Source organism: Harpia harpyja, chromosome 10, assembly GCF_026419915.1.
Source record: "Harpia harpyja isolate bHarHar1 chromosome 10, bHarHar1 primary haplotype, whole genome shotgun sequence".
Taxonomy (NCBI): Eukaryota; Metazoa; Chordata; class Aves; order Accipitriformes; family Accipitridae; genus Harpia; species Harpia harpyja.
This window is the reverse complement of record NC_068949.1, coordinates 18,466,384-18,489,894: the sequence shown is the minus strand read 5'-3', so window position 1 is coordinate 18,489,894 and position 23,511 is coordinate 18,466,384. Positions and strand designations below refer to the sequence as shown.

General features: G+C 40.1%; 1 protein-coding gene across 5 annotated transcripts in view; it reads left to right on the top strand.

Annotated features, from left to right (window-relative positions):
* Positions 1–23,511, top strand: part of LOC128146927 (L-threonine dehydratase catabolic TdcB-like) — a 34,158-nt gene that overhangs the window by 6,515 nt on the left and 4,132 nt on the right. For all 5 annotated transcript variants that reach the window (XM_052798924.1, XM_052798922.1, XM_052798921.1 and 2 more), the window contains 9 exons: positions 1,693–2,035; positions 6,477–6,593; positions 7,501–7,742; positions 11,955–12,120; positions 12,559–12,655; positions 13,549–13,624; positions 14,347–14,472; positions 15,703–15,870; positions 16,185–16,242. In XM_052798924.1, coding sequence (XP_052654884.1) covers positions 1,693–2,035; positions 6,477–6,593; positions 7,501–7,742; positions 11,955–12,120; positions 12,559–12,655; positions 13,549–13,624; positions 14,347–14,472; positions 15,703–15,870; positions 16,185–16,242 — 1,393 coding nt within the window. The remainder of the gene's footprint in view (positions 1–1,692; positions 2,036–6,476; positions 6,594–7,500; positions 7,743–11,954; positions 12,121–12,558; positions 12,656–13,548; positions 13,625–14,346; positions 14,473–15,702; positions 15,871–16,184; positions 16,243–23,511) is intronic.

The following is a 23,511-nucleotide window of genomic DNA, read 5'->3' as shown; positions in this document are numbered from 1 at the left end:
TTTCATGAAGTGTTCCAACCCTCTAACCCCAAAGAAGCAGAAATGCAGAAAAGTATGGAAGAGAGCTACTTGATAAGCTATTTAATTTGAAAACGGAATGCCTGCTGTTTGGGTGTATCAACTTTAAGATATGCTATTGGGAAAATATTTTAAATCACAAGTGTTAACATAAACAAGTCACAAATGTGTAAATACTTTATTTATTTATCTTAGAAAATTACTGTTGAACTCATTAATTTTGGAGAGAGAAGACCTTGCTACAAAAACTGCCCTTTTTTGTCTCCTGTGAAGATATACAGAATGACTGATGCTACTGATAGATCACTTGATTCAAGTAACAAAGCCTCTTATGCTGCCCACATTGTTATGTGAAGTCCTCAGTGGAACAATTGAAAGTGTAATAGGAAGCGGATCTACTGGCACAGATTACAGGACCATGAAGAAAATGGATGACACTGCCAAAAGCAGCTGTTTCTAAATATTTTAGAATTCTTTTTGGAAATTATTACAATGCTTATTACAGTGGTGATTGCTGCTGTAAAACTAGGGAGGCATTTGCTTTAGCCAGCCCTGCTGATGAATAACTGCATAACTTAAATCCAAATTATTTTGTGAAAATGGTAAATGTGGTTTGTTGGAGATGATGCTGGAATCTCTGACATAATTTAACATGTAAATTTTTTAGAAAGCCCTTTCTTCCAAATAGATTAATGTTGAGTCCTTCATGTAGAGGGGTTTATACCATTGGCTTATACCACCATAGCCACAGACTGGGGGTGGTATCAGCTCTTTTCCAAATTGCTGGTCTTCTGCCTAATGCTTCTTTTCCTCCACGTTACTCTCCAAATTCCTGGAAGTTTTCCATTTATTCATTAGTAGGGCTGCAAAATCCTACACTGTAGTATATTATCCCTTGTGAACTCCTGAACAGTGTGGACCATAGAATAAGACAATCTAAGGTAGGAATACCAGCAAATTTTTGTAGCAAAGTGTTATGTCTCTGAAGTTGCTTGGGGAAGGAGGTTTGTGTGGCATCACAGTGTCATCTTATCTACAGGTGTTTTTATCTATGAAGTGTTAAATTGCAGATCAGCAGACCTAGTTCTTTAGCTCTGTAGTAGGATATAATTGTTATCCCTTATCAAAGTAATTTCCTTCCCATCACGAGGCAGTTGACATCTGTCAAGAGTATGGTCTGCAAGTACGCAAGAGCAGAGAAGCATACCTCTTGTGTACAACGTAATGACATTTGTTACTGCTATTAATAGTATCAGGGAGTGCTCTGCAGCAGCTATTTGCCTTTTTTGAAAAACATGGAGTTGCGTACAGCAAATGCAATTCCAGTTATTCCAAAATTTCTGGAAGCACTGAACTGGGATCATTGCCGATTGGGACTGAGTACCGAGGAGGGTCTGGCTGCCCAGACAGCATGGATTATATCTTTCTTATTTTCTTGGGTATGACAGTTTCCCAGTTTGTCCACATGCCAGGTTATCTGTGGCTTTCCTATAAGCTGGCTGGTTACAGTAGTTTTCAATCCACCTACAAGATAAGGTAATATGACAGTAATAATTCAGTCTGCCTGTCTGAGGCTTGCAAAGAGCAGCTGAGATGTACATCCTTCTTAAATGCTAAATGTCAAGCCTTTAATCATCCAAGCTTTCTTGACAAGTTTCTTTTATTTGTTTTTAGGGATGACAATAAAATAAAGAAACAAGATGCCCCAGCACTTTGTGATCTTCACTGTTGTAAGGATGAGCCAATAAGAAATGGCCTTATTGGGCAGAAGCCACCTTCTATCAACCCTGAGAGACTGAAAGATTTTGGTGAGGAGGATTACCTGAACGGGGATGTGAAGACCTGGGAAATGAAGATAGTGAGCCGTAATGAGGAGTTACTTAGGGATGCCCTTTCCCGCATCCCTCAGTCAAGCAGTAGGACCAGCCTGTCAAGCTCTAACAAGCTGATTCGATTTGAAGATATTAGTGCAGCAGCTTTCAAAATCCAGTGTGGTGTTCAGAAAACCCCCTGCATGGTAGGGAGATTATATGGCTTTGCATTCTCTCAGTATTTCTTTTATTTTCTTCATGAAAGTTGATCAGAAATGAATGAAGAGTATGTGTGAGTTGCAGCAGATAGATCTGTGTAAGATGACCCATGTTCATATTAGTTGTTGTTAACTGTCAATAAGCATTTTCGTCTTACCTATTTACATTAACCTAAATCCTCAAAGACTGCAGTGACCTGTAAACAAAGGATAAACCACATTATGCATAGACTTAATGCACTGTGATATTATGCTCCTGGTGAAAAACTCTCGCTACAAGGAACCTGAGTTGGAGGTGGCAGACTATCAGCTGTTTGGGTAAGCAGTCTTGTGGGAGAGTCTGGTTTGGAACCAGCCCACATATTCGGAGAGTTTGAAGGTACAGATTTTCCTCCTCGGCTGGCCAGCCTGGCAAGGCTGGATATCTTCTGCAACCAGGTGGTTCTGCCATGTGCATCTTCAACAAAACAAGGACATTAAGATACACAAACATATGCACCTATTGATCAGTCTAGGTATGAAAATGACTGAGACACTCCCATAAATGCACAAGCTAAGCGTACGATTTGCTAAGCATAAGAGAAGTACAGTGGCAAGCTAGTTAATTGGTAGTGTATTTCTAGTGTTGGGAGCTCTTCATGAGGCTATTGTAGGCACTCTGTGGCTAATCTCCTCTTTTCACTGCAGTGGGTGAAAAGAGCATCTTTGCCAAATAGCAATTCATAGCAGCAGCCCCAAATCACTCTCTCGATGAATCCCTCCTTGTTGCTGACCCAGGGCACCCTGCCAGCCTCGCCGGCTGTGGATTGTCTTTCTGGCCTGCGCAGGGAAAGGACCTTGGTGTCTGAGCCGCTGCTTGGGGTTAACAGTCCCTGGAGCAAAGTGGTTGGGTCTGCAAGGTATAGCAGTTCTCCTGGTTCCCAGATGGTGCCTGCTGATCCAGAATTACTTTTGGTGTTTTCTTTTTAACTTAGAGTTCCCAAAATAACTTCAGCATACTACTGAAGAAGTGTGTCTCGTGACAAAGGGCATGATACAAGACTGTTTGGGGCTGTAAGGTGGCACAAAAAACTTGCGGGGTAGTGTTGGCTGGAGTGCAGGGGGTCAAACTGGATGCATTTTGCATTCATATACTGCCTGTTCAGAGTGACTTGGGAGTAAACCATCCTGCCAGCCGTACCTGGATTTCCTTTCAGAGTGGAAAAGTTGGCTTGCTCGGGAAGGCAGGAGGGGGAGTGAGCAAACACCTGTGCAGCACGGGTGGTCAGGGAGCCGGGGCCTGGGTGCACAGAGAGAGTGTACCAAACTCTGCATGTCGCATTGTTTGTCACCAAAACTCTCAGACTGTCATGCCTGAGAGCACAATCGGTGCTCTAGACAGAAGTGTCAATCTTCTGCTTTTGTGAAGACACTGTCCCAGGAAGAGAAGATTTGCATTTATATTGCAGGTAGTGAGCACTACACTTCTCTGTAACTGAGAGCTCTGGTCAGGTTTGTTAGATGGGTTTAATCTTGCTGTGCAAAGGTAGGTCTATGGGCAGGGAGAGCGAGAGTGTCTGGGCTTAATCTGGAAAGCAGAACTAGCTAGCTCTGTACCCTTTGACAGCCTGGATCATCCCTTCCCTGCAGCTCATGGCGTCGTGCACTTCTGCCAGACTACTGAAGTCTATCTCAGCCCCATCCCCTGAGCCATGTTCTTGCTCTCAACACATCCTAATGCAGGGAAAGGCAAGACTGCACCACTGAGTCCATCTTCTGCTCCTGCAGGCACCCGTGTAATACGAAACGTTTTGTAAACTGATCGTGCTCCTGCTCACGAGTAGTTAGGCTCTCTTTGGCCAATTCATACCATTTGTTCTCAGGCAGCTTTACCCCTCAACTTAAATAGCTCTTTTCTCTTGGGTGCCCCTGGCAGCTTTATGCAACATGGTTGTATCCCCTTGCTGCATTTACTGTGCCAAGCTAAACAGGCTAACTTTCTTCAGTCTCTTTTTATGAACTATGCTTTTGGGATGATCAGAATAGTGGAAAACCTATATCCGCACTTGTTTTAGGGTGAAAATAGCCCATGACTGTTGCTATTCAAAGTAATGTCCCCACAGAAGTCATTAGTATATGTTTCATGCACTGATTCAAAAGGAAAGCATTGAAAGCACAGGGTGGTGTCAAGAAAAACACAGATAACCTTTATCTTAAATCATTGCTGAGAGCTAAGAGCCCCTTTCAGGGACATTTGTTTGGATTAAAAAAGCAAGCATGACTATAACCCATTCAGTTAATTGAACGGAGAAACACTTTGCAGGGTGATTTCTAATCTGCAGGTAAGACCATGGATGGACTGTCCTGGATCCTTCTGCAGGAGTTTGCCTGGAACTGAGATATGGCATCATGAATTAATGTAACAGATGTTATAGAGGTAGTAAGTATAGGAAAACAAAGAATTAGAATTAAATTGGGCACTTGGTTTGGTTACTGATGTAGAACTTTAAGGGTTGTTTTGTGTTAGCTTTGTGGATGCCAAATGGAGGCTGAGCTGTGTGTTGTACATTAGACACAGTATCTGTAATCCTTAGATAAGATCACAGTGACAAAAGGGAAAACTTACAGTCTGGCTCAATGAGTCTTACAAGGTCACGCATCAGGTCAGTACAGCTGAAAATAGCACTGACACCTCCTTTGTTAGAAGTAATTGCTATATTTAGGCTACGTGAAAAAAGCCTCAGTTAAAGGAAGCAGAAAAGGATAACCTGAGGAGTTAAAATATTGAGTATCAAAATTAAAGAAAAATAATAATAATCTGAAGTGTACCACCTCTGTGGTAAAAAGTGACTTAATGACACATATTTTTAAATGTAGGAGACTTAGCAACTTTAAAAAGTCACAGGATTCATCTCCTTAAATTCTTTTTCTCATTGTTCACTCTAGAATCCAAGATTCTCTACAAAACCCCCAAATGATACAACTAGTACAGTATGTGAAGAACCAGTAGTGTTTCTTGTCTAGTGTTCTCGTTCTGTTTTGCATAGGCATTGATTAGGCTGTTTAGGATAGAAACTATTACTCTCTTAGTGTACTAAGTGCTTTCCATTCTTTCAGTTCTGCAGCCAGATTTGCAAAGGAGCTGCAACTGGTAGCTCTTATTGCAGGATTTTCAGAAGCAAAACAGAGAATCTGGCCCCACCTATGGGTGAGGAACTTAACATATGCTTGTAAATCCACTAAAAAACCTTGAAACATTCGTCTGACATATTTAGTTTAATTGTGTACCTTATAAGAATTGTCTGTTTCAGGTATATTTAGTTTATATAAATTCACTTTGAAAGTCCCACAGTCTGAAAAATATGTCCGTACATATTACTAAGTACACTATACACCATATGCATGACACTGCCAGATACTTTTTGAGATAAATATTTAAAATATATTGTCATGCTGTCTTTTAATCTATCTCTCTTTGTGACTTATAAATGAGGGCTTGATCCCTTAAATCCCCAGGTCCTTATTTGCTTTGGCAGACAATGGAAGAAATAGAGCCAATTAGGAAATAGAGACGCAGAAATAGAGATGCAATAGGCCTAGGGAACTGGAACCCACAGGCTTACCACAGCTCTATTTCATAAGTTATCTTGTTTAAAACTCTTGTTTTAGATAATGTGGTAATAGGAAATTAATATGGCGATGCATGCTGTGAGTGTCTTACTATAAAAATTGATAAAGCTTTGCCATTTAAAAAAAAAATTTAAAAAATCATGCACTTGGACACTACATCACATGTACTATGCTTGCTAATTCCTCTCAGCTCAGGCATCCTTTCCGTTCCAAACACTGCACATTTTCAAACAGCTGCTGCTTACACTTGCAATCTGGGGAAATATTTTTTATTATTTCCATCATTCTTCAAATAAGAAATGTCTTTACTAATGTCGTACTGACCTTAGGAGGCAAAATGGACAATATTCAGTAGTGAATCAGTGGCAGAAATGATAGCAGAGTCATGCTGGGACTCAAAGAGGAATTCTTTAACTGCTTTTGTATCTATTAGGAGATGACCTTATTTTGGGGGTATTTAATATCCAGTTCTGCAAGTGCTAAAATATCAGACCACAGGGTGGCTTCTGAAATAATTGAAAATACTTATTTTAATATCTGTATTTGAACAGTAAGACCAAAACAAGTGCTATTTTCAGAATTCATAATGGCGTGGGATACGTATTTCAGTGCTGCAAGTTTGAAAATGACTTCCATAAACCAGAAGAATCTAGCAGGTAACAACACACTGTCATGTATTTCTAAGGAAACAGATTATGAAATTTACTTTTTAGAGCTCATACATAGCAGTTGAATGCATGCCTCACCAGGGACCTGATGGGGTGTGGAAGATTTTTCTTAATTTTAGATACATCCCCATAACAACTTTTCTATACTCCAGTATTCTAGGCTATCCAAGCAGTATGGAATGGACATCTACCTAAAGAAAGAGTTCCTCCAGTACACGGGATCTGTGAAGGAACGAGGTGTACTTTACGTTCTGACATCATTGCCTCAGGTATAACAAAATGTCGGCGTTCAAAAAGAAATAGATTAGTTCTGCTTCACCAAAATGGGGCAGAATTAAAGATAATTTTACCCGTAATGTCCATGGAATCACAGTGTTTCTTGCCTTTTGAACCACTGTGCTGAACAACATAGATAGGTCTGTGAGTATCTGAATGTAAAATACTTTACTACTTTCTTTATGCTTGGCCAATCTGCTGGTGAAATACTTAAAAATATTTGAAAGAAAAGCTTGCAAAATGTAAACATTGGCGTTTTTCTGTGGCATTTATGTGACAGTGTTTGTGTGCTTACTATGGTTCTGACGTGTTGAAACCACCAAACTTTTAAGTGATGATGAAATTGAGTTACAATGGGTGATGAGAAGGATCTAGATCACCAATTGATTTTGTAATGAATTGCAGTATCGTTACGTGAATAGCTTGTTTATCATTTGTCGTAGGAGGTTATTGAGTCTCTGCAGCAATAATAATTATAATTGGCATGATACAGCAGCCCAGAAACAGTGGTTATTCCTGCACTTTTGTAATAATATGAATAAATCCTTCTATTGAAGGGAAACCTGAAATGAAATAATTTCACACAGGCAGGGAAGAGGGACCAGATATCGGCTCTGAGGGGCCAGATATCGGCTCTTCTGGGATTAGCTTTTGCAGCTAATTCCAATGGAACAAGAAGTGAACCCAGAGGAGTGCAGGAACAGGGGTTGATCTTGTGCTGTCTTAGCTCTGTGTGTACGTCCTGAGATCACACCAGACATGCATATACTGTATCATAATATCATAATATGATCAGCTAGTAGAGGAAAAGAAGGAAGTCAGACCGTTAGAATGATCCAGGATCATATGGGACAACTTTGTGACAATATACAATGTGCAATAAGCAACCCTGTTTTTTAGGATCAGCAAAGAAAGGGGGTGATCGTGGCTTCAGACAGTAACTTTTCCATGGCTGTTGCTTACCACGCCTCAGAGCTCCGTATTCCAGTGTTTGTCATCATGTCAACCAGCACGTCCCCGGCCAGAGTGAAAATGTGCCGTGAGTATGGTGCCATGGTTATATCCTATGGCACTACAGCTAAGGATTCCCAGACGCACGCAAGAAGATTGGCACAGGAAAATGCTTACCTCTACCTCGAAGAGTAAGTGGAAAGTGAGGCTGATTAGAAAGATTAGATTAGATACTTGCGCAGTTCTGCAAAAACAATTAGTTTCATTAAAATTTGATCACAGGTCACCAAAATGTTCCCATTACCTGGAGTATGGACAGTTACATATTCCCAGGCACAAATCATGAATCTTTTTATAACAGTTGGGGATGGAAACCAAAATGAAACACTCTTCTTTTCCCCAAATTAGGCAAACTTCCTGATTAGGAATTTTATGGGCTGGTATGGTAATGGATATGTGTTAACTCTTTATGAATGCTGTCAGAAAGCATTAAGGCTAGCTTTTGTTTTTGGTCTCTCTGTTTGGACTAAAATGGGTAAAAGCTAATCTTTAATGCAAAGGATTCGGTGGCATAGTGTAGAGCAAGAGAAAGCTAATGCTGTAAAATTTTTGCATATCTGGTGTGACTGACAAAACTGCGATTCTGCCTTGAAAAAAGATGAAAAGGAGGCTACTTCACACATATTTAAAGTAGCTAAGGATCAGTATAAATTTTAGTTTGAACTATTTGAGGTCATTGAACAAGCCCGATCTAATAAAAACATGATTAGAATAAGCTAAGACAGGCAAAAATATTTAGAACTGATCCATTTTCCTTTTTTTCCTTTTTTCTCTGCAGTCTCTTCTGGCTTTCCCTTCCCTTTTCTTTTTTTCTCTTACCTTTTTTCAAGTAAGATTTCCAAAAGCGCAGAGGGGTGAATCACTAGCATGAGGTAGGCGGCAGTCCCTCTGATGCACTGAGCTGGAATGTTATTCTCCCTCCCCATTGCTGCCTCTGTGCAGGCTTTAATAACCACTTCGTGTTTGTATGGTACCTACTGCAGTGAGTGCCTGTTCCCCTTTGGCTCCTAGGCTCTACTGCATTAAATGTAGTAATAATGAGTAATGTTGCTTGGAAAGAGGATCCCAGAATGAGCAGAATGGTGAAAGTCCTCATTTCTTTCCCAGTTGGTTTATCGGGAAGTCAATATTAAAAACTGTATTCTTCAGCTGCACTTGCTGACGGCAAGTGACCCCAGGGCTGCTTGGTGTGCCTTCTCTTTCACCATGGTCACAACCTTGTCCCAGATTGAGACTTTCAAAGAAACCCAAAGGAATGAGGTGCCCTAGATCCCACTGAATTTTAAACCCATTTAGGCTCCCTCTGAAAACCATAGCTTTCCATAACCTTGTGATTTCCAAATTTCTGTCAGCCATTTTTCAATCGATGTGTTAACTCCCAGCTGGCTTGCATCAGCTATCACGTTTGCGCATAAGAACTAAATTATTTTATTGTAATTTCATGTTTAATCTTCCCCTCCTCCCCAGATAATTATTTATGTTACATAAGGTAGATATTCTCCAGGTTCATGAAGCTCCAGGGTCAACGCATGCGAAAGACTTCAGCATCTAGCATTGAGGAACTCTAAATGTACATGTTACCATTAATAATATCAAAGCACTCTGATTTATTATATTTCAGGTTACAAGAAACAGAGTTATTCAATCTGTTACTATGTTTAATTAAAACATCACAGATGCAATTTTCACACTCTAGAGGAACAAAAAAAAATCGACCCCCCCCCCCCCCCCCCACTACAGTTGTGAGCCTTTTCATAATGGGATGCCTGAAATGTATTTTTTTGGGTGTAGACTGGAAGAGCTTTCCCAGAGAGATGTATGTATATATAGATAGCCAGTCATCTTCAATGTGTGTCTGACACATTCATCATCACTCACCAAAGTTGTCTGTAAAAACATCAGCTAATCTCCTGTGCTTTAGAATGGAATTTCTGAAATGTCATTGTACTTCAGTTTAATTCTAGCTTGCATAAAATCCCTAGCAATTTGGTCACTGGATCTCCTTAACCAACAATTCATTCATTCCTTCCTGAAGTAGACATTACGTGACTGACTGGTTTTACCTGCACAAGTAATGTCCTGTAGTTGGGTGTGTCAATGTTAGTTCTTCCCATTTCTTGAGTTCAATTAAAATACTGTGTTATGAAAATGATCATGCAAGAGTTCAATTAGAGGAAGGAAACTTTTTATCCAACTGCAACTTCCTGTGAAATTCCAGGAAGGAAATGTGATTTTTCAAGTTGGAATTCAATCATGAAGTCTATATAATTGCTGCTTAGCTAACATGGGATTTTTAATAACTATAGATATTCAGGACTTCATTATAAATGCAATGTGAAGATTGCGAAAAAGCAACACAGTACCTCTAGGATGATGTGAGAAAGATTGATTTGTGAATCAGAGAAGTAAGAGTGCTACAGATTGAATTACACACCTTCCTTCCTTGAGAGTCCATTTTTTTTCTCATGTAACTCGATGTCCAAATACTGATCAGACCTGATCCTCGTTCATTTGTGATCTGGTTAGTCTCTTATTCTAGGAAGGACAACCAATAGCTTTCAAACCCTTTATTTGGAGAACAAGGGAACAGAACCGGTGAGCTGCCACATCAAAATTTGGGAAACTGAAGCCTGACAGCCCGTCTTGGATTGCTGATGTATCGTACCTTTCAGAAGGCAAATGGCCAAATTTCTAGCTCTGACTAAAAAATGCTTATTTAAATCTACAGTCTTTAGTTTTATCTGCCCTTTTCCTTGATTTTTCTTCAATGGGATATGATGCTGAAAGAGATCTGTTCGCTTTCACAAAGCGAAAGTAATCAGTCACAGTGCAAATAAAATAACTGGTTTTATTATAAAAAGCTGAAGGCTGATCAGTGAACTGGTGTTCTAACTAGATGTTAGCAAGGAAAACGTGATTATCTGAAACATTCATTCAAACTGCTAATAAATCTCCATGCCCAGAGCAGTCTCCTTCAGACAGAATTATTTAGAGAAGTTTTACTCATAAATTGGATATCCCAGGTCCTCATTCATTTTTGCAGGTCCCCATGGTTTCCCATGTAACCATGGCAGGGGTAACTCCACAAACTCAGTTCTCAATCTTATTTGCGAATAAGGCTCCAGAAGAATTGTTTAGGAGACCAGGGATATATTTTTGTCACATATAAGAATGAGGGGAGAGGTCCTTCAGTATCTTGATAAAGACAATAAATTTAAGGGTTCGGTTACCCATCCTGCTATGATTTCTTGCCTTCATCTTTAGCTATGCTACAGGAGTGAAAGTTCATTCCTCCCATCCTTTCTTGTGTAGTTATATAGACTCTTGTCCTGAGGAATTTGCTGTGTTTTGCTATGTATGTGAGGTACCTTCGCAAGAGGGCCTTGGTCTCCACCTTGCAGGCATTCTGTACCCCTCTGCTGAGCCTCTCTGTGCATGTCTAACAGTAACAAAAGCATAGCTTCCTCGTACCCAAATGTCCTGGGTCAAGTAAATCAAGTGAAGTCATTGGAGCTGTAATTCTGCGTATCTGTTTGCCAGAAAAAACAGAACATACAGGCATACAGAGGTCTCGTATTTTTCGTTCATATATCATTCTACATTTACATCTTTGCTAACTTTTAAATAAAATGCAAACCAGCTTCAGAAATAGATCCAAGTCAATTGTGTGACTGTACAGTGGACTTTTCTTCAGTCTTTTGACTCTGTTTGACTCTATTCTGCTCATTAAATTACCTTTGCCTGAAAGTGTTTTACCAGTGAGTATTTTGGCATGACTAAATGCTTCTCCTACCCTTCCAGAGTAATGTGAAGGTATCAGATATTGGCCCTGGATTGTGGAAAGACTTAACTCTGTAGCAGTGTTTGGTATTTGTGAGGTTGAACACAGTGCTTAAATTTCATGAAAATTCCCATTTATCACAAACACTAAATTCTGCTTATAAGTATAGCGAAGGAGATCTCCTTCTGAGACTTTGCTTTTAGTTTGGGCTGCCACATTTAAAATTTATGAAGCATAAGGTAGTGACAGCAATAGAAAAATTACTTCTGTCTTACCAGCTCTGTAAACACCTGATACTGGTAACAACAGAGATATGCGCTCTTCACCCTGAAGGCTATTTGGGGAGTTTGTGAATGGCACAAGTTTTCTCCCACCACACTTTACACAGCACGTGATGGTCTGTCTAAAGGCAGTGTCCTGTTGTATCGCCTCCTGCCCTCCTGCTGGTGACTTACTCTCGCATGTATCTTTTCCTGCTGAAGATGTCTTTAAAGTAGTAGATTGAACTATTATTGTGTTGACAACTGAGAACCCTGCTGAGCTGTGCCCTTCCTTCCCGCAGGGAGGATAGTGCTGTCTACCTGTCGGGCCTGGGAACCGTGGGGCTGGAGGTGTACGAGCAGGTGCCAAAGCTGGATGCAGTGATTTTCCCTGCAGGAGGCCACTGTGGCTTGCTGGCAGGGTCAGCTGCTGCACTCAAACACCTCAACCCACGTATTTCTGTAATTGTAAGTTTCCTTTCACCTACGAAGTGTTGCATTTTGATGGCTTTCACCACAGCTGTTTTCAAAAGGTGCTGGTATCTAGTGATATGCATATGCTGGGGACAGGGACTATCTGATCCTGTGGGCTTCACCTAGGAGAAGAGCCACTGAGAGCCTGGGAAGTCTCCTGTCCCTTGGCTGCTTGGCTGCATTTAAGAAAAAGGGTGGGAAGACTCTTCCAAAGCAAATGAAATCCAGTTCTGTGTTTTGAAATAATGTCCTACTGGAGAAGTTTGGCCCTAAATAAGTCACAGGATAAATTTAGTGATAGCACAGTTATTATGCAATTTGAAATTAATTGTTAATTCTAAAAGGAAACTGTGTAGCTTTTTTTGGTGTCCACTTTGGTGGTGACTTCTGTTATAACTGAATCAATAAAAAAGTGACAACACTTTTCCCCAGGGGGTTGAATCTGAAAATTTTCCTGTATTGCAACAATCCTTAAAGGCTGGCCACCCAACTGAAGACCAGGCTTGCAGCAATCACCACTTTTATGGAGGTAAGAAAACGGATTATTCTTTTGGAGGTAAAACAAAGGTTTTCATTGATTTCTCCAACCATATTCTTTTCTCATTAATTCAGTTCAAACAGACTTTAAATGAAACCTCTGAAGAGTCAGAATTTAATTCATGCTTTAGGAGCAACTTCTGACATGTTTCCCCAACCACCACCCTGTGCATGTGAAATGTTCAGGTGAATACTTAGAAATACGAGAGTATTTATCTGACCATTGTGTTCACAAGCAGCATCTTAACCAGTGAAGTCAATGGGAAGACTCTCATGTAAAAGACTATTTGTGAAAAGGCAGGAAAATGCAGTGCTTAAATACTTACTCACAAAACTGTTGTCAGAACAACAGCGTTTATAAACGATACAGTTTTTCCCACATCATTTGCTCAAAACCCCTCAGCTGTTAAGCAATTTAAGAATATCCTGTTTACCTGATGTTCAGATCTCTGGAAGCTTTGGGTTAAATGGGAGTTTTATAAAATGAACAACTTCTTAACTCTCTGGTAAGCTCTGCCTGTCTCTGCACTCCTTTCCGAACTGTCCTGTTGTAGCTAACAAACCCAGTGCCACGCTTGGTTCTTCTCTCCTTCAAACCTTGCTGAACAGTGAAAAGCGCTGGGCTGCAGGGTCACTCTTGCAGTGCAACTATGCCAGTGAAGAATCATAATTTTCTTAAAGGGGACAAAAATGGCAAAATCTTCCTGGGAGATTTGGTCTTTCATTATCAAATGCATTGTTGTCATATAAAAAATCAAGCAACTTGAGTTCATATAACAACAGTGTGCTGCACTCATTAAGGGCACCAAACAGTCAGGATTCTAAAAAGTGTTGAACTTGTCCAAAGCAGCCGGCTTCATATTTGTGTCTTTTTGAAATCTGCAGATGTGAGTGGGCTTTGCTTTGGCAGCAATTCTTTGCAGCTGACTGGGAAACTTGTGGATAAAGTTGTTGCTGTGAGGTAGGTGAAGAAAAACAGTGAAATGAATAATACTGAGTGAACATTGTTGTATATGAAAAATGTGCTGTACCACCAGGGTATGATGGTTCTTAATTTACAGTGGAAAGCAGATTGGCAGGAGCTGCCATCGTGCACACACTGTGAGAGCATGGTAGGTAGTGGTGGGGTGCCTTTCCTTCTGAGAGGGGCACTGAAGACACTGAACCCAATCCCACATATCACAGAATCATAGAATACCTCAAGTTGGAAGACACCCATAAAGGACCATCGAGTCCAACTCCCTGCTCCTCACAGGACTACCTAAAACTAAATCATATGACTCAGAGCATCATCCAGACTGACCCCTTTGGCCAAAACTTCACCTGCGGCTAGTACCTGGTCACACTCTGGGTGTAAAACTTGTCCTTGTTGTGTTCTACAACACTTGAAGGAAGCCTTTCACAAAACTCTTCTAAATCATCACAGAAAGGCCAAGTTGGTAGAATATACTTACCACTAGGACTTAGCTAGCACAATGGTTCTAGTAAAAAATGCCATCTTGTCTTTCAGTTGATAACAAGACTGAGATGTGCATTCACCCCCACAGCAGCACAGCTTTCTGCAACACTGCTTTGGGGTCATATGTACCTGGGAGGATGGAAGGAATCCAGTTATACATAAATGTATTGTCTTCCTCTTCTGGTAACTCTTATTTTGTTTTGACACAACTCTTTTGCCTTCAGGGAGGAGGACATCCTCATTTCAATGCTGAGATTGCTGGAGTATGAACGAGCCACGGTTGATGCAGAAGGGGCCATTGGACTTGCAGCGCTGGTTGCAGGGAAGCTGCCTGAGTTGAAGGGTAAAAGGTACAGCAGCTATTGCAAACAAGGAACTGTGGCAAAAGCATGGCATTGAGTGCCTTGGTCCTAGGAAACAGAGAGAAGCTATTTGTTTTATGAGTGACAAGACAGCTCCTGCCCTGAACTGGCAATGGGCTTATCTGTGGCATCTGCTTCAGGCTGAAGGGACCACTCACAGGTCAGAAGACCATGTTGAACAAGACACATGTCAGCCTGGAGACCTGACAGATCTTGTCATTTTCCTGTATTCTCAGATGGCTGGGGGAAGGGCAGTTACGTACAGCTCCACGAGGCATGGTCACATATGCCAGGAGAGCATCCTGCTTTTGTCAGCCTGTTGCCTTCTCTCATTCCACTTGTGGAAATCAGCCCTGTCTGTGGTAGGACAGGAGCTAGGCTGTCTTCTGCAGCCACTCAGTGACACCTGCTTCCTGGCCCTGAGAACTCCTGCCCAGATAGTCAATGGGATTACCCTTGTGCTTAGCATTAAACGTGTGGGTAAGTGCCTTCTTGCATCTGGGCTTGAGTACTCAGTACTTAAGCAGATTGAGCCTTGGCTCAGGACATAGCCCAGAATGTATTTAAACATACATGCACTCAAGACAAAATAAAATTTCCAATGCACAGCATTGTATGCTAAAATACTGCTGAGGCAGTTCTTCAGAAGAAGCTGACAGAGTACTTAAAGCAGCAACAAATTTCAGTTCAGTACAGCTAAAATAAAAGGGAAAATGCACAGGTTTGGGTTTAAAGGGGTCAGGGTTGGCTCTGCAGAAAGAGAATTATCACGTGGCTCTTCACTTCCTCTTCAAACATTTCTGTACTCATTTTGCAGGGTTGAGATGGATGTAATTAATGGTTACAGAAAGCCTTGAACATACATGTTATCTAACCATAAAGAGGCTGAGACTCAGAATTTCCAGGGGAAAATGATGTCACATTTTAAAAATTTGAAACAGACCTAGAATTCTCCAGCTAATTAACAGGACTAAAATCTCCAGCACATGCAAAATGAAAATAAGTTTTCAGACCAACAAATGCAGCCAGCTTCTATGCTCCCACTGCCTGCCCGCAACTGATGCTGAGAGCTGGGAGCCCCTCTGATACGTGGTACATATTTATCAAAGGGTGGTCCTAGCAGATCTTAAGCTGATATTGAATACAGTGTCTGTGATTTACAGTTCCTTTGCACAAACAAGTGCTAATCAAAAATCCTATTTTTCTTTCTATTTTCAGAGTGGCGATTGTCATATGCAGTGGAAACTTGGAATTACATTTGCTGCAACAGTGCATAGCTCGTGCCCTGACCCTCGATAACAGAGTGTGCAGATTTTCCCTTGTGCTTTCTGACAGCCCAGGAGACATTTCAAAGCTACTGGAGATTTTGGCTCGGGAAGAAGCAAGGTAAATCAGACTAGTAGTAAGGAAATATAATCACAGAATAGCACAAAGATTATTAAAGATTTGGACATGTTTCTAAATGTCCTCTGAAGGCAAGTCTGTAAGTAACTAATTAATCAAAGGGTTTTTTCTTGTTATATTTCAGAAAAAACTTTTATTTCTTGATTTTTGTTCCAACGTGCAAGCACCTTTGCAGCATAGAACAAAGGTCTAATACAGAAAGCAGCAAAGATGATTACTGTCCAAATGCTTACTAAAACTATTTTAGAATGACAAAGGATTGTTGTGGTATCTAATTTATCCCTTATTTGATTTAGAGTTTTGGATATCAAACAAGAACACACATTTGTGACATCTGAGCTCTTCACTGTCGAGGTAAGATGAGATGCGATTTCAGTTTCTCTAGCAGTACTGGCCTCCCCTAGTTTATTCTGTTTTCCTGTGTCTCTATATGACTATGTTGAAGAAGTCCAATAGAGTGTGCTCAGTGATTTGGGGAGCAATGCGATAGATAATTTCTTCTGTGTTATGCAGCATCTTGCCTCACTGAACACTTAGCAGGCATATAAATTATACAGGACCTGTTTTACCTGCTATTGCGACACCATGGGTGAAATACTCCAGCTGTTACTATTACAAACCTTCCTTACGCGTGTGGTGGTGTGCCGGAGGTGGTGAGCAAGCTGCAGCATCCGTCCAGAACTTGAAGAGCCAGCTGTGTATGCTGGCTGTAATTACCCGAGATCAATTTGCCTTAAAGCAATGTGGAGAACACCCTTACTCCTAAGGAATCCTCATTTTTAACTAGGGCCTCAGTTTTGTACCTTATCCACAAAGAGCACAGAGCAAAGTCATTATTCCTTTGTTGAGTATTTGATATAGTAACAGTGAGGAGGTGTTATCAGTTAATGGCATCTCTTAAAAGGAACATTTGTATCATGGCATATCTCTTATTTCAACTGGTTTGGCAAAGGTGTGGTTCCACTGATTCCATGCTACTGCTGTCCGAGTCCAACCTGACTTAGTTTGTGAAATCACAGGTGGAAGTCAAATTAGGGATCTTTGCTAAACAGGTTCATAACTGGAATTCAGTAATGCTATTGAGTAAGCAAGTTCTTCCATTTTGGCGTTTAAATGTAGTTTCCCACCTGGATGCAAAAACCTGCTCAGTATTTTCACTTGTGTATGTAAAGAATAGGTTAGATTAAAGATGACTATAGCAAAGGACTACAATGAAGTTCATGAACATCTTTCAGAACGTAATATTATCAGTTTTCTCAAGTGTCTAGGACTTAAAACTACATTATTCTGCAGTTCGCTGTAATGATAGACCAGCTTATGATTTTGAGTAACTTGAAGATGACATGACACTGCACAGGTAGACAAATCCCTCTGATTCAGTGACTAACTTAGCTCTGAAAAACCTTTTTACTGAAGGCTAGATTCGACAAACCCTGTAACTCTTCTAAAGCTTTCAATGTGATTTTTATGAAGTAATGCTTGTAATTTTTATCAATGCTACTACGTAAATTAAACAATATCCACTCTTGGTTTTTGATTGAGAATGTTAGAAGAATTTTCAATTGCTCTTGCAACCTCCCCCAATGAGGCAATTCTATCAGAATCTCTAGTAAATACAGTGCCTGAATGAAAAAGTGCCATGTACTATTGTCTGCACTTTAGACACAATGTATTTTCACTGGCTGTCCACTTCAAGAATCTGACAGTGTTGTACTACAAGAGGGTTGAAGGGAGGAATTTGCATCCCTGAGTAATTTATTTGGATGTTGGATTTGTATGATGGCTTTTAACTAGCCTGGGAGAGGCTATTGGATAATTAGATGTGAAGTACAAAGTAGTGATCCAGATTTATAGACCTCAGTGACTTTGGAGGCAGCTCTATCTGGTGACACCTAGTGAATCGTGAAGCTTTTCTGTGAAAACTAAAACAAGGATAATCAAAACCGGTAGAATATTGAATTTATCTTTAAGCATCGCAATGAATTTGCTCTAACCAGATATAGAAAAATATACATATTTTCATAGTAAAGCTAATATGCGTGGGGGATGTTTTGCTTTTTTTCTTTGTTGCTTATAAGGGCCAAAGCCTTGTGTCAGCAAAGCATTTTTAAGCATTTGCTACTAAAGCAGACCTGCAAAGAACTTTGTATCATTTTCATCAGTGTAAATCACAGCACATTAAATTAAGCATGCATTTAAATCTGGATCAAGAACCAAAAATTATCATGTGTTGAACTCTTGGTAATATTAAGAAAGACATTACAGCTATACCCACTCCACTCCAACTTTAATACATACTTTTGATTGTGGATACAGATTAAGTGTTTGACAGAACAGAGCAGTAAGTGTAGTGGCTTATTTGAAACACTAAATCAGTCCTGTCAAGATTGTCATCTCAGTATTTAATCATCCTTTTAGATTTACCCCTTCATTTCCAAAGGAGAGAAACTCAACTTCTAGTCACTGCTTATCAGGAAGATAGAGCACTTTTTTTCCTTCTAGTGAAATGCCTTGCTGGGTTAGTGTTTATTCATCTGGTGCATGCTTGGAATGCTCCATGGGAAGATCCCTGCTGATAGTCTGATTGCATGGAGTAGTAAGGACTTTCTAAAAGGAAGCTTTATGTTCAAACTATACTTCTGGAACAAATAACTTTTGGAACACTACTGGTAAAAATAAGAGATTTTTTTTTTAAATTAAAAAAAAAGATTATGGCTACGTTAGCTGATTTCATAATGAAGTGCCTTGTGCAGTGGAATCGGCTGGTCACGTTCTTTGGAACAATATGGGACTTTCTTTTGGATGCTGCCTGCTTATACCTCCAGTTCAGTTTCTCTTTCCTTGTGGCTCGTACTGGATTTCTGTCTTGCAGAGGACTACACCCAAATTCACTCTTACCTGGGCAGCTAGGAAATGGATTCCAAAGTCCCACTATTGAAATAGATAACTCTTAGCAAATCCTACAAATAACCAGTCTGGCAGGCTTCAAATTTTACAGCTATTGAAGCAGGTTACATGACCAGGAATATCTAGACAAAAATAAAGATCAGAGCTAAGGAAAAAAATCATCTAGTATCACCAGCTAACTGGATATAGAGGTCTAAAGGATTACCCAGTTCGTGGGAGGAAGCTACAACTTGCTGCTTTGAACTTTCCCTGTTCTTTATCAGTAATATTCCTTAGATTCAATGTAGGACAATTTATCACTTAAATTGCTTCCATCTGTAAACCTCTTTATAACCATTTGAATCCCTTTAATTTCATATTATTATTGACTTAGAGAGAAGTCGTTGAGCAAAATCAATAAGGTTCTTACCTTAATAAGGTAAGAACTATCTTTGCTATGAAGCCATGCAAGGCTCTGCTATAGAATAGCAGTTGCCTGCTTAATGGGTGTCTCATATTTGGACTCAGGCAACTCAGCTGAAAAAAAAATATCTTTGAGCTCATCAAGTTTCTAGAAAAGTCTTCTCCTCATCACTGCACCTGCAGCATAATCAGACTGGCAGGTACAGGAGGGTCCTGGAACAGAGCAGCGAGGGCCTGCAAGGTCTCGAGGTGCTCCAGCAGCTTTGCAGAGAAGCAGCTGCAGTGGCAGTTTTCCCCCTGACCTCGGTCCTGTTTGACATTATGGGGTTGTCTGGTCTGTTCACTTCAAACCTCTCAGGAGCTTAACTCTGCTGTGGTTTTAAATAACCCGGAGGAGACCAGTTGTAAAAGAACATCCATCACATTACTTCTCCCTCTGACTGTGCAACAAAATACTAATTCATAAATCAAGTGCTGCTTTTTCTTTACAATAACATTACACATTGTCCCAGTGGTGTTGGGTTTCCTGCCTCATTTTGTGTAGTGTAATACCTGTTTTTTCCATACAGTTTATTCACCTCAGGCTATAACTCACTAAACTATTTTAGTCTGTTCTGTTCAATTTGAGTAAATTCCTTTGGGCCAGCTTGCATTTTGTAGAAGACTGGAGGAGAATATTTTGTATTGGAGTTCTCAGTTACCAACATATTCCATGTTATTGTCCTGTGAAAAGAATACAGAGGAGCATGCAGCTGTCCAGCTACAAGAAGGATGCTATCATTCCGAAAGCATTTCCTGCACAACCATGGGCAAGGCACAGTTTCTGTGCGTCAGTTCCCCATCTGCAAAATGGAGACAGTTGGAGTGGGAAGTTCAACAATACATTTCTTCTGAGGCCCTCCAAAAGAATTTGGTCATTTTCTTTAATGGCATTCCACAGCAGATTAACGCAGTACAGAATAGCCTGCCCCAGTTGTAGAAGTAAGAACCTGACTCCAGGGAGGCTAAGAGTTGACCTGTTGGATTATTATCTGCTTTGTGTAACACGATGGTAACTTAATTGTGCTTGTGCTCACTGACCTGAATGCAAGAATATGGCAAAAGATAAGGGCTCATGTTGCACAACCAAGTGACAGCTGTGGCAGCTGTTACGCTCTTTCTCATGCATTGCATTGCACTGACCTTGGGGACTATCTGGCAGCTGATCCCCAAACCATAAACTGAAGTGCTGTTGCCAAATAATCTGTAATGTGCAGTAACCTACACTGAGTGTTTACTGAATAATTCAGAAAATTGCCCAGTTGTTGATTTTTTTAATAGAAATGAAAAGCCTTGCTTTATTTATAGAACTGAAACCAGTGTGTATGAATAAAGATTTCAGTTCTAAATCCAGTGATTTTTTTTCCTGTAAACAAACCTATACTGTTGCTGAGCATGGTGTATCATGAATATTAAGTTTTGTGAATCCTCTGAGACCAACATCTTAGAAGAAGATGGATGTGGTTTCTAGGACTAAAGAAGTGGGATACAAAGGCTCAGTGGAGCAGTCAGGGACATAAGAGGAATTGCACTAGCTGGTTATGATCTATCTTTACATGGAGCCTGGAAAAGCACAAGACTGAAATCTTTTGATTGAGCAATGCTGCTCACATTTCCTCTGTTCTCTAGCGCTGGCTCGGCATGTCGACCCAATATCTTTCTTTACACACACAATCTACAGATATCAGGCATCAGGGAGTTGAGAGGCATGCCAGATTAATTTTTAATATCTAGGAAAATATGGTCTAAAAGGCTAAGTGCCCACATGTGATACTTGCAGTTAAAAGGGAGCAAAGGTGCCCACCCTGTTGCCCAAATTATTCAGCACAGAACTTTGCAAATTTCCTCCATCTTGTGAAGTTATGAACTTTCCTGTCTTTGAAATGGAATTAATTCCTATGAATATTTTAATTTATGCATCTGGATTTTGGTTTTGCACAGAGTAGTAACTTGTGATAAATTTTATCCTTTATCTTTTTTTCAGCCTTTGTTCTGCTCCCTCAATTATTTCTAGTTATTAAATAAAACCCATAAGACATCCATATTCAGTGAAGACCGTTCTGTCTTCCATTACTTGTAGGCCTGCCACAAAAAAACCCCAACAGGCTAACTAAACTCTTAGGCTGGAATCAATCTTTAGATTACCTGCCACAGAGAGCGCAACTCTAAATGCAGTAAAAAATCCATATGGCTGGTTATTTTAACTGTCTTACAGGACCAGATAATTTATTTTTATTTATTTTTATTTGTTTTTAATCCAGCAAGGATATAATATGCAGGGGAGAAATACATAAAATTTGGGGGGGGGTGTTGTTGTTGTTGTTTTTTTTTGTGGAGTTTTTTGATACACAGAAAAAAATGTCTACTGTGCAAACCTGGTCCTGCAGTCAATGAGAGCTCTGCTGGATCAAAAAGCCTATGTCTGGTACTGAGGGCTTATGGGTTTGAAACAAATTTAAAGCAAAGGTTTCCCTAGTTGTCGTGGGTTATCTTGTCTGGAGTATAAGAAACATCAGGCAATAGGTTTTGTCATTTGTTCTTAAATAAGATCAGTTTGGAGCACTTACTCTTAGTTCATCAGTAGGTATGCAACCTCCTGTAGCTAGTAGTACCTGGGTGACTATTAATCCTAGATAAATGTAATCCTCATATACATCCCCATGAATATGAGGGTTGCCCTGTTGGACACTCATGGAAGTCATACTTACCAGGTGAAGCAAATGAGAGAAAGGAGTTCTGTGAAGGTAAAACTGCAGTGTAAATTGGCTTAATCTGAGCAAGAAAGCAAATTCTTGCCTTCCTTGCTGTTCAGATCTGTAGCTGCTCTAAAGTGTACAGTGATTCTCTGTTCACTCCTACTGTGAGCTAATGTTCTAGCTTCCTCTATTTGACAAGTGTAAAAAATCAGGTACATTTCTGGAGTTGTTTATTATTGCTGCCGCTGTTACTACTTTTATAATACACTACAGCATATTAATGGCCATATCACGTGTTGGACGCCGTGCATGCACAGAACAAAACCACAGTATTTATCCAAACTGTTTACAAGCTCTCTGGCTCCAATCTATCCAAGTCTGTCTGGCTTCAATTATTAGCAGAAAGAAAAGGGCAGAGAGGAGGATAGTTAGCTCTATAAATCAAAATGCTTTCCCATGCTTGCTCCCAGGGCAGAGCAACTGCTTGCTGCCAAATATTCAAAGCTCAACCTGGCAAGTCCAGACTGGTTCCAAGTGCAGCAATTGATTTGCTCAGGACAAAAAAGGCATCATTCCTGTGGAAGGGGAAAAAGTTTGCTTTTTTGAATTACAGATTCAGCGAGAGATGAATATGTGCTCTTGGAGATATGACCACAAAGCTTTAGGGATTTTATATGAGCCATGAAATGGATAATGGTTATTTGGTGCTTTGGTACCTAGATATCCTTTAGATACTTTTCCCAATCTTTGTGTTCTCTCCTCTTCCCTAATTATTAATTGTCTTCTGTGACTGTCCTTCTCGAGACTAAATCCCACTTTTTCAGAGGAGAAAGAAATTAGCACCTAATTTGTGTTCCAAAGAACCAAATAAGAATAGAACTATGTTCAGGATAAGAGGCAAAGAATTACCACAACAGATCAGATATGTGGCTTATTTCATGATGGATATTTAAGAAGCTATAGTCAGTTTTCTAATTAAGTGAGCTCATGGCTGTTTAGAATAACCTGGAGTTAGTGTTTTCTCTTCTCATTCAACAGTTTTGCTAAAGGTTTATTGTTATTTTAAGCTCATTCCCAGAAACACAAATTCACAAAGTTCTTATTTAGAAATGTCCTCATAAACATACTTGAGTAGAGACAATTTTTTTTTTTTTTCCTTGTTGCCTCCTGTAAAGGAAGCAGCTCTGATAGGAACATTATACAGGGCATCTGTCTCTAGTAGCACACCTTAAGGTCACCATGACCAGTTTTTCCTCTATTCACTGTGGATTTGCCTGTTACAGTAACTTCTCCGTTGTTGCACTGTGACTCACCTTGGATCCTTTCCTCACTAGATTTCCATGTTTCTGTGAGGTCTTTTTTCCACATGGCACTTTCAACATCAGTGATAATTCCAGCAGCATCAGCAGTGATGGAAGTTAGTAGTCTAAAATTGTGAAGTATAATTTTCCTTCTGCACCTTCCCATCGGTGCCTCACCATTGGTAGTGCCCAGATTTTCAAATGATGCAGTAGAGATGTGAGTATATAGAAAAGAGGGATTAAAGAGGAATTGAAAAAATGACATTGAAGTTACTGTC